General features: G+C 33.8%; 1 protein-coding gene across 1 annotated transcript in view; it reads right to left on the reverse strand.

The window, feature by feature from the left end:
- Nucleotides 1–13,575, reverse strand: part of LOC148947274 (armadillo repeat-containing protein 7) — a 94,148-nt gene that overhangs the window by 11,724 nt on the left and 68,849 nt on the right. The window contains exon 3 of the mRNA XM_089097358.1: nt 9,835–10,002. Within this exon, the coding sequence (XP_088953484.1) occupies nt 9,835–10,002 (168 nt within the window). The remainder of the gene's footprint in view (nt 1–9,834; nt 10,003–13,575) is intronic.

Here is a 13,575-nt window from a genome sequence, read left to right on the forward strand (position 1 = left end):
TTAATGACCTAAAAGCTGAACTAGGAAAGGTAGTTTTAGCAATAGTTTGTTAGCGTTTTAAATTTGCTGATGATTTAACTGTCTTATCACTGCAACTGAGCCCTCTGACTACTGAACAGTCTGACTTGACGGGAATTTTTAATGACCTAAAAGCTGAACTAAGGCTTACTTTCTTTTCTAATTGTTTTTAATCGTATTTTAGCAATAGTTTGTTAGCGTTTTAAATTTGCTGATCATTTAACTGTCTTACCACTGCAACTGAGCCCTCTGACTACTGAACAGTCTGACTTGACGGGAATTTTTAATGACCTAAAAGCTGAACTAAGGCTTACTTCCTTTTCTAATTGTTTTTAATCGTATTTTAGCAATAGTTTGTTAGCGTTTTAAATTTGCTGATGATTTAACTGTCTTATCACTGCAACTGAGCCCTCTGACTACTGAACAGTCTGACTTGACGGGAATTTTTAATGACCTAAAAGCTGAACTAAGGCTTACTTTTTTTTCTAATTGTTTTTAATCGTATTTTAGCAATATTTTGTTAGCGTTTTGAATTTGCTGATGATTTAACTGTCTTACCACTGCAACTGAGCCCTCTGACTACTGAACAGTCTGACTTGACGGGACTTTTTAATGACCTAAAAGCTGAACTAGGAAAGGTAGAACTGTCTTATCACTGCAACTGAGCCCTCTGACTACTGAACAGTCTGACTTGACGGGAATTTTTAATGACCTAAAAGCTGAACTAAGGCTTACTTTCTTTTCTAATTGTTTTTAATCGTAGTTTAGCAATAGTTTGTTAGCGTTTTAAATTTGCTGATGATTTAACTGTCTTATCACTGCAACTGAGCCCTCTGACTACTGAACAGTCTGACTTGACGGGAATTTTTAATGACCTAAAAGCTGAACTAAGTCTTAAATTCTTTTCTAATTGTTTTTAATCTTATTTTAGCAACAGTTTGTGAGCGTTATAAATTTGCTGATGATTTAACTGTCTTATCACTGCAACTAAGCCCTCCGACTACTGAACAGTCTGACTTGACGAGAATTTTTAATGAATTAAAAGCTGAACTAGGAAAGGTAGTTTTAGCAATAGTTTGTTAGCGTTTTAAATTTGCTGATGATTTAACTGTCTTATCACTGCAACTGAGCCCCCTGACTACTGAACAGTCTGACTTGACGGGAATTTTTAATGACCTAAAAGCTGAACTAAGGCTTAATTTTTTTTCTAATTGTTTTTAATCGTATTTTAGCAATAGTTTGTTAGCGTTTTAAATTTGCTGATGATTTAACTGTCTTATCACTGCAACTGAGCCCTCTGACTACTGAACAGTCTGACTTGACGGGAATTTTTAATGACCTAAAAGCTGAACTAGGAAAGGTAGAACTGTCTTATCACTACAACTGAGCCCTCTGACTACTGAACAGTCTGACTTGACGGGAATTTTTAATGACCTAAAAGCTGAACTAAGGCTTACTTTCTTTTCTAATTGTTTTTAATCGTATTTTAGCAATATTTTGTTAGCGTTTTGAATTTGCTGATGTTTTAACTGTCTTATCACTGCAACTGAGCCCTCTGACTACTGAACAGTCTGACTTGATGGGAATTTTTAATGACCTAAAAGCTGAACTAAGGCTTACTTTCTTTTCAAATTGTTTTTAATCGTATTTTAGCAATAGTTTGTTAGCATTTTAAATTTGCTGATGATTTAACTGTCTTATCACTGCAACTGAGCCCTCTGACTACTGAACAGTCTGACTTGACGGGAATTTTTAATGACCTAAAAGCTGAACTAGGAAAGGTAGTTTTAGCAATAGTTTGTTAGCGTTTTAAATTTGCTGATGATTTAACTGTCTTATCACTGCAACTGAGCCCTCTGACTACTGAACAGTCTGACTTGACGGGAATTTTTAATGACCTAAAAGCTGAACTAGGAAAGGTAGAACTGTCTTATCACTGCAACTGAGCCCTCTGACTACTGAACAGTCTGACTTGACGGGAATTTTTAATGACCTAAAAGCTGAACTAAGGCTTACTTTCTTTTCTAATTGTTTTTAATCGTATTTTAGCAATAGTTTGTTAGCATTTTAAATTTGCTGATGATTTAACTGTCTTATCACTGCAACTGAGCCCTCTGACTACTGAACAGTCTGACTTGACGGGAATTTTTAATGACCTAAAAGCTGAACTAGGAAAGGTAGTTTTAGCAATAGTTTGTTAGCGCTTTAAATTTGCTGATGATTTAACTGTCTTATCACTGCAACTGAGCCCTCTGACTACTGAACAGTCTGACTTGACGGGAATTTTTAATGACCTAAAAGCTGAACTAAGGCTTACTTTCTTTTCTAATTGATTTTAATCGTATTTTAGCAATAGTTTGTTAGCGTTTTAAATTTGCTGATGATTTAACTGTCTTATCACTGCAACTGAGCCCTCTGACTACTGAACAGTCTGACTTGACGGGAATTTTTAATGACCTAAAAGCTGAACTAGGAAAGTAATGATGGAAAATAATGCCGAATGAATCTAGGAAAATAATGCCGAATGAATCTACCTGCTTTGGGCATGACAATGGTGGCAAAGGACGACTCGGCAACAGTTATAAGAGCACAATGACCTTGAAATCGAGACACTTTGTAAGAATGAAGTTGCACTTGCAGGCTCACGAGGATTTACATAAATACAAATAGGATATGAACTACAACAAAAATACCCCCCAAAAAAATTCTTTTGTAACCCCGCGTCCCCGCAGTTTAGCGAACCAATAGTAATATAACATTGGGAATAGGGCTATTAATGGCGAACCTCACCTTTTCCCCTTTTCCTAGGCTAGTCCAAAACGCTAAAATTATAAAAAAAAATTCAGTTGCTATGTGAGAAAAATCGCTTATAGCCTTAACTGTTCAACCGTTAGCTGAATTCATAATTAGGCCAAGCGTAAGTTTTGTCTATCGGAAATTGGTCCCCCTCAGATATTGACAAATACCTTTTAGAGTATGTTTCTTGGAAAAATCGAAAAAATCCAAAGTGAACCTCCCTTATATTTTGGAAAATCCCTTATTTTTGTTCCTTCATTTGAAGAACGGCAAAAAATACTCCCTCCACTAAATATTTAAGTCTTGGCGCCCCTGCGAGGGGAAGAGGGGTACGAATAGAATGATCTAAAGAAAAACCGTTCAACCTCTTAGCAAAACAAAGCTTACACTTTTCGAAGCTTACACTTACTACTTCTTTCTAAACGTCTTCATAATTTTTCTTAGTTTCAAAAGGATTCTATTATTTCCAATGACAATCTTTCTGCACTATGGGCAACAGGAGCGTCGTTTGGGAGGGGCAAGGGCGGGGGGGGGGGCAGTTGCCCCTCCAATAATGTGAAGAAAAAATTATTATATAGCCCATGCTCCTTGAATATTAGTATATGGACCCCTGTTGCCCCCTCCCCCAATGAAAATGCTGTAGATTCGCCCCTGATGGGCAACAGTTCATTTAAAAAATGAAACACATTTTCGAAAATATATCAAATAACAGAGATCCAACAATTTTATCAGTCGACTCAGACTATAAAAAACTATTTTAAAAACAAGATAACACCCTATTCTATGGGTTGTTCTGAAGGAAACACTGTAATAACAAAAGAGCAGTATCTGGATATCTAGGAAGCTTTTGGGACTAGTTGACCCAATGCTAAAAAAAAAAGATTTCACTGAAAACAGGCAAGAAAACCCTTTTTTTTTTAAAGCGTAAAATATACTCGTATGTACTCGTATATACCTGGGTCAAAGCTCCAATTTAGAAATACTTTTGTCTGCTGATCGGCTTGAAAGAATCGGTAGAATCCTACTCTCCATCTGCCCCAAATTCTAAAGTAAAAATATTACTAAAAACTGTAGCACAAAGGTACGGTTCATCGAGTGTTTCGACTTAATATTCAAATTTTACCTAAAATTTAAACTGCAATGCCATATTTTAGCTCTCGAGCAGAAAGCCAGAAAAAAAATATTCCTGCAATTAACACGTCTTGAGACTATATAAATTAAAAACGAACTGTAGTAAGCTGACAAATTGAGTGAGAAATTGATTTTAGTAAAAATAAAAAATATTAAGACGCAAAATACAAAACGCGAAGTTTTTAATTGCCACTTTTTACTAAGATAAAAGTTTGGAAATAAACCGTAAAAGAACCACATATCCTGGGTTCCAGGATATGTGTTCCTTGTTTATGTACGTTTGTGGCCCGGAAAGACGTGGTTGACATAATGTATAAAAGACATATTTTATGCTATCTAGTAGCTTTTAATCTTAAATTGCTTGGGTGACCTTTAGTCCTTTTTACTTAGGAGTACTTTGGAATATCGGAAGCGTCTTAATGTCTTATAGTTTACAATAATATTATTGCATTTGTTTTATGCTGTGGGACGAATATTCCCAGTGGCTTATATATAGCCGGATCCTTATATCGTTGTTGTGAGTCAAATAGAAATAACCTTATTTATATTTAGCCTCTCTTTAACGTTATTTTAGCTTCTCATCCATACCCAGTAGGTACGCCTTGTGTAATTAGTCAGGCCAACACTAAGGAAAGGCTACCCTAGCTTTAATCACGTTAGGACCGTACCCCATACTCCATCCAAGGACCAGATTAACACCCACTTTATTAAAACCAAAATTAATTTACTCCATCTGGTGGCAGCCAGTAAAACTGGGTCGAAAAAACTAAATAAGGTTGTAGATTAAAAATAAAATGACCTTGCCAGAAAGCAAAATGCCTACCCTAACAACAGCACTAGAAATTGCAAAAATTAACCAGAATACGCGGGAGTTTCCAATGTCAATGAATTCATCAAAAATTGAGAATTTTCGATGAGCAGACCAATATGGAAAACCTCCATTTTTCCTATTTTTTCCAATTTTATTTACAATTTCCTTTTTGAGGATATTCAAGATAAAATTAACCCAAATCAGTTTGGCTTTAGGCCGAATCAGAGCACCGTGCATTGCTTAAATTATATACTTGACACTGGTTTCAAACATCTTGAGTTAAATAGTTCCTACGTTGAGGCTGTTTTGCTGATATTAGCAAAGCCTTCAGCAACTTGGATCATCAGACAGTTATTGATAATTCAAGGACTTTAGTTGCCAGAGATTTTGTTTTAGGTATGGTAGCTAGTTTTTTGTCTGACCATGAACAATGTGTAGTCCTTCCTAACGGGGATCCATCAGGTTTTTCCTCGATTTCCTTTGGAGCACCTCAAGGGACTAAATTACGTCTTTTAGCATTTTTAAGGGTTTTTAATAATTTTTACCAAGTTTTTGACAACTCTTTTAAATTTGCTGAATATTTGGCATTAATTAACCTTTGTCAAACCACTACTGATTTGGAAGTTACATTTGACTCACTCATTAACAATTTAAGGATTGATCTTGACAGTGTTAAACTCAATTTAAGCATGCTCAAAATTGAAAGTATTCAAAAAAGCAATAAAAATTATACTTAGGACGTCCTATACTACATACGATGAAGGTTTAGCTAGACTGGAACTTATTACATTGGAATCACGAAGTCAAATCCTTACCATGAATTTTGGTCACAAGTGCCTTAGTTCTAACTATCATCGACGTATTCTCCCCCGTCTTTAAAGAAAATCCCCCAATCCTTTAAAAATCAAGACTCAAAGCTCGTAGAGCTCCAAATACCCAACTTGACGTGTGTCCCCAAATTTTGACCATGAGGCACAAAAACTCTTTTGTCCCGTATTTTGTTTCCCATTTTTATAAATGATTTAACTTTTTGTTTTATGTTTATCCCCTAAAATCTGTTTTATCATTGTAATTGCGGTGACGCGCTTTTGTGCTGTTTTAGCCAATTAATCGTATTCTATTCTATTTATAAAAAAAACTTTGGAAGGGAATTAAAAATTATAATAACGAAAAATTCGGCGAGGGTTTACATTACTCGCAATATGTGACAAACTGGATGACATTAACTTATAATTAGTTATAATGTGACACATTATTTATTAATTATAAGAAGTAAAATAAATGGAACTTAATAAAAAAAGAGAAATAGATAAATCCCTTAAGTACCTATAGGAACAAGTTCACGATAATCATTTTAACTCTAGGAGACTTTGAATCTCAATAAACAATAGCCCAAAACTCAACCCCTCCACAGAAAAAAATTCCCAGCACATCCACGGAAACATCCACCATATTCGATTAATTAGAGGCGAAAGAGCCCAATGGTAATCGTAACAGGTAGGATATATATAACTGCTCTCTGCTGTTAGCATTGGAGAAATTCACCACTTTAACCACGGAACAGTAACCTTTTTTCTTCTATGCACAAATCGGGAGTTGTTTAACAAATCAAGGCAGAAATTCAACTGGCATTTTTGAGACGGTGCGAAATCACATAAGTTTATAGGAAAAACCACTCCCCACAGAAATAATAAAACAAAGTTAGACGCTGACTATTGCCATTTATGTTATCAGACTTTTTTTGGGCAGTAAATTGAAATCCTAGGTGTCAACGATAAGAATAAAAGGATATCTTAGGAAATATATTAATTAGAGGCGCTTGGAAATATATAACTATTAATAACGGTATATTACGCTAAAGATGAGCCTTAGTACCCACAAGTGTACACCAGACCATGATAATTATTGTCTTATAAAATATGTTGAAATTACACTTCGGGGGGCATAGGAAATTATGCTCTTCATTAAGGAGTCGTTTTGGAGAAAATTTTATGGCGTGGCAGAAACAATTTTAAAAGGCGTCTGAATAGTCCAAATGGCATGGATTAATGTTGAAATTTGAAGGCCCGACTGCTAGTTGGTTATGCGAAGTTAAAGCGAAAACAGTTAGTTATTCGAAAACAGTCATGTTCGCTTATATGTCTTAAAATAAACTACAGTACGTAAGAAAGCTAAGAAAACGCTGTTGGAGCGCCAAATTTAAAACTTTGAGGCGTAAAAATCTAATGGTGGTGACAAGTGGCACCCGTAAAGATTCGCCGACTTTCCTTCAAATTGATACACAAATATGCATACAAAGGTAAGCGAATTCCGCTGCAGATAAAGCAGGGTATAAAAATATAATAAAAATATGGAGACAAGAAAATATTCCTTGGTAAAACGACCACCTTTCGATACAGGGAAGAGCCTACGAAAAGACTGTTGTCACGAATAAAGAGTGTGGCTGAAAAAAAAACTGTTGTGTGTATGTTCATAATAAACCTTTCAGCTGTAACAGTGTGGATAAAGAACCTGGGAACGTTTGATTGAGATACCGAAAGCACTCTGTGGTAAGAAAATATCCAAGTACAAGCATAACAGGTAAAAAATCGAACAGTTACACTTTGAGCCTTGTCAAATCTCAGTCGTGAGCTACAAGACTGTTGTCGTGAAATTTTGTTTAATATTTTGCCCCCTACGGTTATTAAAAAATAGAAAACAGATGACACCCAAATAATTTATCAAACTCAATTACCAAGAATTCGAAGACAATTAAAAAAGGTCAAAGGTTGACATAAACAAATTAACAGACTGAGCTGAAAGCAGTTACTGAGAAAAGTTTATCTAATACGGAACAAAAGAAAAAGTTAGAAAACAAAGATTAAAAAACAAAAAAAAACAATTTAGTAATTAATGTATATAATCGTATAATCAGTGTTATATAGACAATATATAGGCTAGTCATAAAATGTTTTTACTACTCTTTAAAAACTCTGTCATTTAGCAACGTTCTGAATTGCGTACGCATTAATTTTTAATCCTAAATCCTTTTTTAATTGGCTAACGTTTTAAGTAAGGCTTTTATTAATCTTATGTTATAAATAAATCAATGTTTTCTTCATAAACAGCGCATAAACTAAGCGCATAAACATAAATTTCCCTAGCAAAATCATGTTACTTAGAAGTGAATAGCCCCAGATAGCTGTAATTAACCGCTCTCTAGAAAATACTTTTTTCTATCTATACAAGAGCGGAAGAAAACAGTGGATTTCTATGCAGTTGTTTACGCCTAATGACTAATCCGATTAAAAGTCTAACTGGGCCTATTTAAAATTTGCACCAAGAATAAACACTACAGTGATTAAATAAATTCAAAGGGTACGTCATTATTGTGTTTTGTTTTTGTTTTTTTGTAGAAAAAAAAACTGATGGCTAAAAAGGGATAACCCTAAGGACCTATATGGGAAAAAATTGCTTCGTTCTTGTGTTTGTTCAAGATGTAATCTTTATTAGTACTTTATTGATCATTCTATGTACCAATTTGAGATTTATTCCTGTGTCTAATATTTGAAATTTTTCTTCCCAGACATAGTTTTTATGTCATAATTAACACTCAATTTTGACTCCCCATTTGATTTGAAACATTACATACAATCCCCAAAACTTCAAAGCCAGTTTAATGGTACCATGGGGCCAAAGATTCACGCCATTTGATACGGGCCATTCAAATGGAATGGTCCATTTGATACGCCATTTGATACCTAGGAAGTATACCACATTTGGGAGAATTTTGTTACAAATTCAGAGGCTATGAAGTGAGATAAACTCAGAACTTACATTAGGCCTAGGATATGTCAAAGCAAGTGCTACTTATAGCATAAATAGCTTTAATATATTGAAAGAAATATTTTGTGTTAAAGTAAAAATTTGTGGAATTTGAAGTTAAAATCAAAAATATTAGATAAACCACGCTATCAAATAAATTAATTATTAATGGGAATTAAATTTAAACTCAAATTAATCGAACAGTTTCTAAAATAACTTTAAATCTTGTTGCTTAAGCAATTAGTCGGTCATAATAAAAGGGAACATAGATAGAAGAATAGAAGATAGAAGAATATTAGATAGAAGAATAGAAGATAGAAGAATATCGGAAAGGGGTGTGACCCTGCGTCTCTCTTATCAAAACAGCAGTTTGTCGTCAACGTGCAAACATGTAAAAGACAAAAAGACATCAAAAACGGAAACACAGGGATATATCCCAAATTTATATCATTGGAGATCAGGCATGGCCTTTCACGCTACATTTGTCTATGAAGATAAACCAAAAGAAATCAATTGATGTTGTATGCTAAAGAATGATTCAAAGTACTTAAAATTGTTGTTTTAAAGTAAAAGTTTAAAACTTTAAGCTAAAAGTTTAAAGTTTAAAAGTTAAGAGTTGGGAACAGCTCTTATCAAGATGGGAAGTACTGTAGTAAGCTGCCAATTAAGTCAAAATTGATTTTATTAAAAATAAAATGTTAAGACGCAAAATACAAAAGGCGAAGTTTTGAATTACCACTTTTTACTAAGATAAAAGTTTGGGAATTAACCGTAAGAGAACCACATGTCCCGGGTTCCAGTATGTGTGTAGGCTTTGAAAGGAAATTCAGAAATTACCACTCCTTGCTTATATACGTTTGTGGCCCGATAAGACATGGTTGACATAAGGTGTAAAAGATACATTTTATTGTATCTAGTAACTTTTTATTTTATAAAAAGCTCAGGTGACCTCAGCTCCTTTTTGCTTAGGAGTGCTTTGGAATATCGTAAGTGCCTTAATGTCTTATAGTTTATAGTTATATTATTGTATTCATTTTATGCTGTGGGACGAATAGTCCCATTGGCTTATATACCGCCAGATCCCTGTATCGTTGTTGTGAGTCAAATAAAAATAACCTTATTAATATTCAGCCTCTCTATAACGTTATTTAAGCTTCTGATCTATACCCAGTAGGTACGCCTCGTGTACTTAGTCAGGCCAACCCTAAGGAAACGCTAGCCTAAAACATAGTAACTTCACGAAATTCTAACCTATGTTTTTTTTTATTACTTACAGCCACAACAATTGGCGATCCCTCCAATGGCAAATTCACGTCTGATGGGTGGACCGTCGTAACAAGAACCAATGAAGAGTCTGGGAATCTCAAGTAGTTCAATGTAACCATAGTTCTGGGGATCGTAAGCAAAATTGGCAAGGTTTCCCAGTACTTGAAGCTTATTTCCTTCAAAAGTTTTTCTTCAGGATTACAGATACAGATAACCTCACTTTTTTTCACTTATTTTATGTTCTCTTACGGATGAACACTGAGATAATCTCATAAAAATCATTCGAGACATTATGATTATCTAAATACACTTACAGTACAACGGATATAAGGATTCAGAACGAATATGTATAGCGAAAAAAAAAAAAAATACACAAGTTGCTTCACTTCAGTTTTTCAGTTGGGGCCTATATCTTTTTTGGGGGGAGGAATTAACTTTTGATCAAGCAAACATAATTTTTTTTTAGCAGCAGAAAACTTATTTTTCGAACTAAAAAAGCAGTAATGTGACGGTATTTAATTTTTGTTATGCTTTGGAATGTTCAATTCTCTAGACACTGTCTAAAAAATCCCCAACTTTGCTGATATTTTAATTGAATTTTGAGGAACCCATAAACGGTCAGAAAAAAATAATTACAAATTCACACAGACAACCAAACCAGGATTTGCTTTGGAGCAGGAGGAGAGAAAATAAACACAAAAATGTGCACATTACGCAGAAAATATTAAAATTATAGTACAAATTGCAACAGTATCATAACTGAGAGGGGAAGGTACAGACCCAAAGAAAAAAGGTACTAATGAGAACATTAATAGCTGAAAAAATTCTACAAAGGAAAACAAGTTTGCAAAAAAGATATAATTCATTTAGCTATTGCTCCGTTTCACCAGCATAGGCTGCCGACGTGACATTTTGTTACGAAATGTATAAAATTATTCTCATAATATTCACTTCAATTATGAAAACAGGCATATTGCTGTCATTTTTAGCACCAACAGATTTACCCTAAAACGCTAACAGAGAATCGAATGGGAGCTCGAAACTTCAAAATGATTATACCAATCACCAAAATTTGAAATAAATACGCAGTCGACAAATAATTCCTATATGAAGTAATAGATTGGCTTCATTTTAGGCTTTAAACTCTTTTAATCTCACAATATCAAACAAACACAACTTAAAAACAATAGGGAAATTTTTTCCAAGACAGTGCAATTTAAATCGGTGAATATTTCGGCCCTATGTCCAAGGGCCGTCTTCAGCACAACATTAAAGAAAATATATATATAAAAACAAACTTACATTAAAATACGAAGTTTAAAACTAAAAATGCTTTAAAAAAAAAACGCTTTTAAAAAACCTTTAAAACAGCCCCAGTATTCTTACTTCAACGAAGTTCAACCAGGACTGATAAATAAAATGATGAGAGAGGATGAGTTCATTCAAAAGTTTGAATGAACTCATCATTTAAAAGCATCATTTAAAAGCGTTTTTTTTAAAAAGCATTTTTAGTTTTAAACTTCGTATTTTAATGTAAGTTTGTTTTTATATATGTTTTTTCTTTAATGTTGTGCTGAAGACGGCCCTTGGACATAGGGCCGAAATATTCACCGATTTAAATTGCACTGTCTTGGAAAAAATTTCCCTATTGTTTTTAAGTTGTGTTTGTTTGATATGGAAAGGCAGTGTGGTCTTCGTCAATATTTGAATCTCACAATAAAATTCCTCAGCAACATCCCTCATTTTGTCGCAGGATCCTCAATTATTATAGGTAACATCTTTCTGAAAGCTGGTTAAAAATGTCGGTGACAATTTTTTTCAGATGTCAAAAACACGCATTTTACAACACAAAAAAACTATTCTAATTTGTTTTAAGTACCTAAGGGACTTGTATAGGTGCTGCTAACTGTTTTGACAGTCAAAAAATTGATGGTTACACTGGGGATATCATTCTGAAGTTAAAAAGTAACGTCTACAGAGTCACAATTACAAGCTGCATTTGTATGACCTTATGCATTTGTATTAACCTCAAATTTAAAAGGAAGAAAATGAAATCTCAATATGTGTCCTTTGAGGGGATTCCATGGGAGATTCAAAAATTTTTTTTTCAAAAATAAACGTGGTGATCTTTATAATTCATAATTTGCTCGTACAGATGTTTTGATTTCATAAGTAAAGAAACCAAAGAACACCACACTCAAGTACCAAGATTTTCAAATATAGCACTATTTTTGTCCATTTGTGGTGATGCTTTCTAATAAAGTCAGTTTGGGATTTTCATAAAAACATTAAGACGCAAATAAAAGTTTCGAAATACCACTTTTTATTAAGATAAGGAACATATCCTGGTTTTTTTATGCATTATAGGAAATTGAGAAATCACCAATTCCTAGCTATATGCGTCAGTGGGCCTGATAAGGTGTGGTTGATGAAATGTATAAGAGATATATTTTATGGGAACGGGAGGTGAGATACTAATTCTATGCCGGACTGACCTCTGGTCCGTTGATTTGGAAATACCTTGGAATATTGTCGGATTATTGTAAGTGTCTAATTGTATTATATCTGATTGTAGATTTCTTATACTTGTCGTCTCCCTGGGACCACCAATCCCAGCGGAATATATATATATATATATATATTATCAAACCCTGTACTAGTGTATGTTAGCTGAATAAAAGTATTGTGTTATAGCCAACCTCTTTACAATCTACATTTAATCTCTCGAATATACCCAGCTGGTACGCCTCATTAGTCAGGTCATAGCCTAAGGCATGCCACGAAAGTTTAATTACCTTACGGCCATAGTTATCTCACCTATAAAGGGAGTAAATAAAGGCATCACCGACAACCTCACCCTAATACCTTAAAACCACTTTAAAACATATTGTGCCTAAGCACATTTAGATTTGATGTAGCCTTTGATATATAGCTGGTTTATACTGCTGCTAAATGCGTTCTGAAATTCCATAGGATATCAATGACATGCAATAAATAATGAAGAACAAAAAAACACAATAATTAAGAAAAAGACGAAACAAAACAAAGAGTAATTTTCCGCCAATGAATAAACAAACAGGCAAAGCAGATATTTTTGCAACAACTTCCCCAATGGTATTTACAGTGCAAAATAAAACTACAGGCTGCTTTTGAAACAGCCTGTAGCCTACAGAAGATAAAACTAAATAATTTCTTAGACCACACTACTTTTGCATTTACGAAAAATTAAGCAAGAAAAACGAGTTTTAATTTTTATAAAGCAGTGAATACAATAAAATAAACACTTAATTAAACAAAAATACTCCGAATATTTCGGCCCCACGTCCGGGTGCCTTTCTCAACGGAAAAAAAAAAAAAAAAATGAAACAAAAAATGTTCTTTTTAAAAACCTTAACTTACATCAAAATAAACAAAAAAAAACAACAAAAGAAAAAATAAAAATAAATAGGAAATAAAACTCACATATTAAATAAACACTTTCATTCACTGGCGTATTAACAAAATCGAATGTCTATATTGATTCAAACACGCCTCCTCACAGTATATAAATGGAAATCTATCAAAAAATGAAGAATATATTTATACTTAAACCAAAACAATAAAGGTCGGCTAACCCCCGGCCCATAACCCCTAATTAAATCTCACAAACTCATCAACCAATGTTTGAATTATAAATTGAATGGATGCGCTTCCTTGCAAGCTTAGCAACGGCTAATTTATTTTTCCCAGAATTTAACCCATTCTGATCT

This window comes from Artemia sp. Qi Xiang Cuo, chromosome 11 (assembly GCF_049724085.1).
Source record: "Artemia sp. Qi Xiang Cuo chromosome 11, ASM4972408v1, whole genome shotgun sequence".
In the NCBI taxonomy this organism is placed as follows: domain Eukaryota; kingdom Metazoa; phylum Arthropoda; class Branchiopoda; order Anostraca; family Artemiidae; genus Artemia; species Artemia sp. Qi Xiang Cuo.